Below are 1003 nucleotides of genomic sequence, written 5' to 3'. Positions count from 1 at the left end.
GTGGGGTAGGCCCGTGATGAGGGTAGCAGTGTTTGCTTTGTCAGTCCAACACTTCTAACTGGGAAGCATATAACGCAATGATGGCAGCTGCGGCGCCTATGGGGGCGCCAGGGGTCTTCGCGGCAATGCAGATGAGGAAGGACACAGATGGTAAAATGAGAGCGGCCACGGCTGAGGGTACGCCGGTACCGATGAGTCAGGAGGAATACAATACTCAGGTGAGCGTAGCTGTGGTCGTGGTGGTGGTGATGGTCGTTAATCCCTGTTGGTAGGTAGCTATGTTACGAGATATAGAGGCCAGGCATGCTAAGGAGACCGAGTCGCAGAGGCAGCAGTGGGTTCGTCAACAGGAGGAGGCTCGTAATAGAGCGGAGGAGTTGAAGGAGGAAGAAAGTTCTAGTGATGAGGAACCCGAGGAGGATGCTACGGATAAGCGTAGGATGATGCGCTTCGCTCCGCCTTTTTGGGCAACTGGGCTATGTGGTAAGGTAAAGGATATCCCGCGCATATGAAGTTGGATGATGACGATGCTAGTGACGATGATGACGGCTATGATGGTGAGAGGCCTTGCTGGATGGGTGAGGGGAGAGAGTAGGGCTTGGGCTCAGATGCTCGTCCATCGAATCAAGTGGATACCATGACTGACAGCTGTGAAGGGTTAATGGGCATGCTACACTGGGATGCGGACAGGCCAGGAGATAAGGGAGGAATTGGTACTGATGGTTGGGTCAGTTGCTTATGATGATGATCTTGTTATTGTTTTTTAGTGATCCCCCCACGTGGCCGGATGGGCGACATCACTGCTAGCCGTGCAGGACCTGTAGTGCCAAGGCAGCCCAAGAGGGCGAGTGCTGATGGCGGGTGGAGCACCCCGGCAGGAAACGAGGCCGACGATATTTGGAATACGGCCGACTTCGCCTCGTTGGATACGGCAGCGGCACAAGTCCAGTCCAGCCCGGGGAATCCTTTCGCACAGCAAAGACCTATAACGGCACCTCCTCCT

The 1003-nt window shown here is 54.9% G+C and overlaps 1 protein-coding gene across 1 annotated transcript; it reads left to right on the top strand.

Moving 5' to 3' along the window:
• Positions 1–77: 77 nt before the first annotated feature.
• Positions 78–713, top strand: Pmar_PMAR027518 (hypothetical protein; the record flags this gene model as incomplete). Its single annotated transcript, XM_002775974.1, has 4 exons — positions 78–218; positions 273–435; positions 489–578; positions 609–713. Coding segments are annotated over 4 exons (499 nt in total), but the record flags the coding sequence as incomplete, so codon positions are not given.
• Positions 714–1003: the final 290 nt, after the last annotated feature.

Source organism: Perkinsus marinus, assembly GCF_000006405.1.
Source record: "Perkinsus marinus ATCC 50983 genomic scaffold scf_1104296955108, whole genome shotgun sequence".
NCBI lineage: Eukaryota > Perkinsozoa > Perkinsida > Perkinsidae > Perkinsus > Perkinsus marinus.
This window is presented reverse-complemented; position numbering and strand designations above follow the sequence as displayed.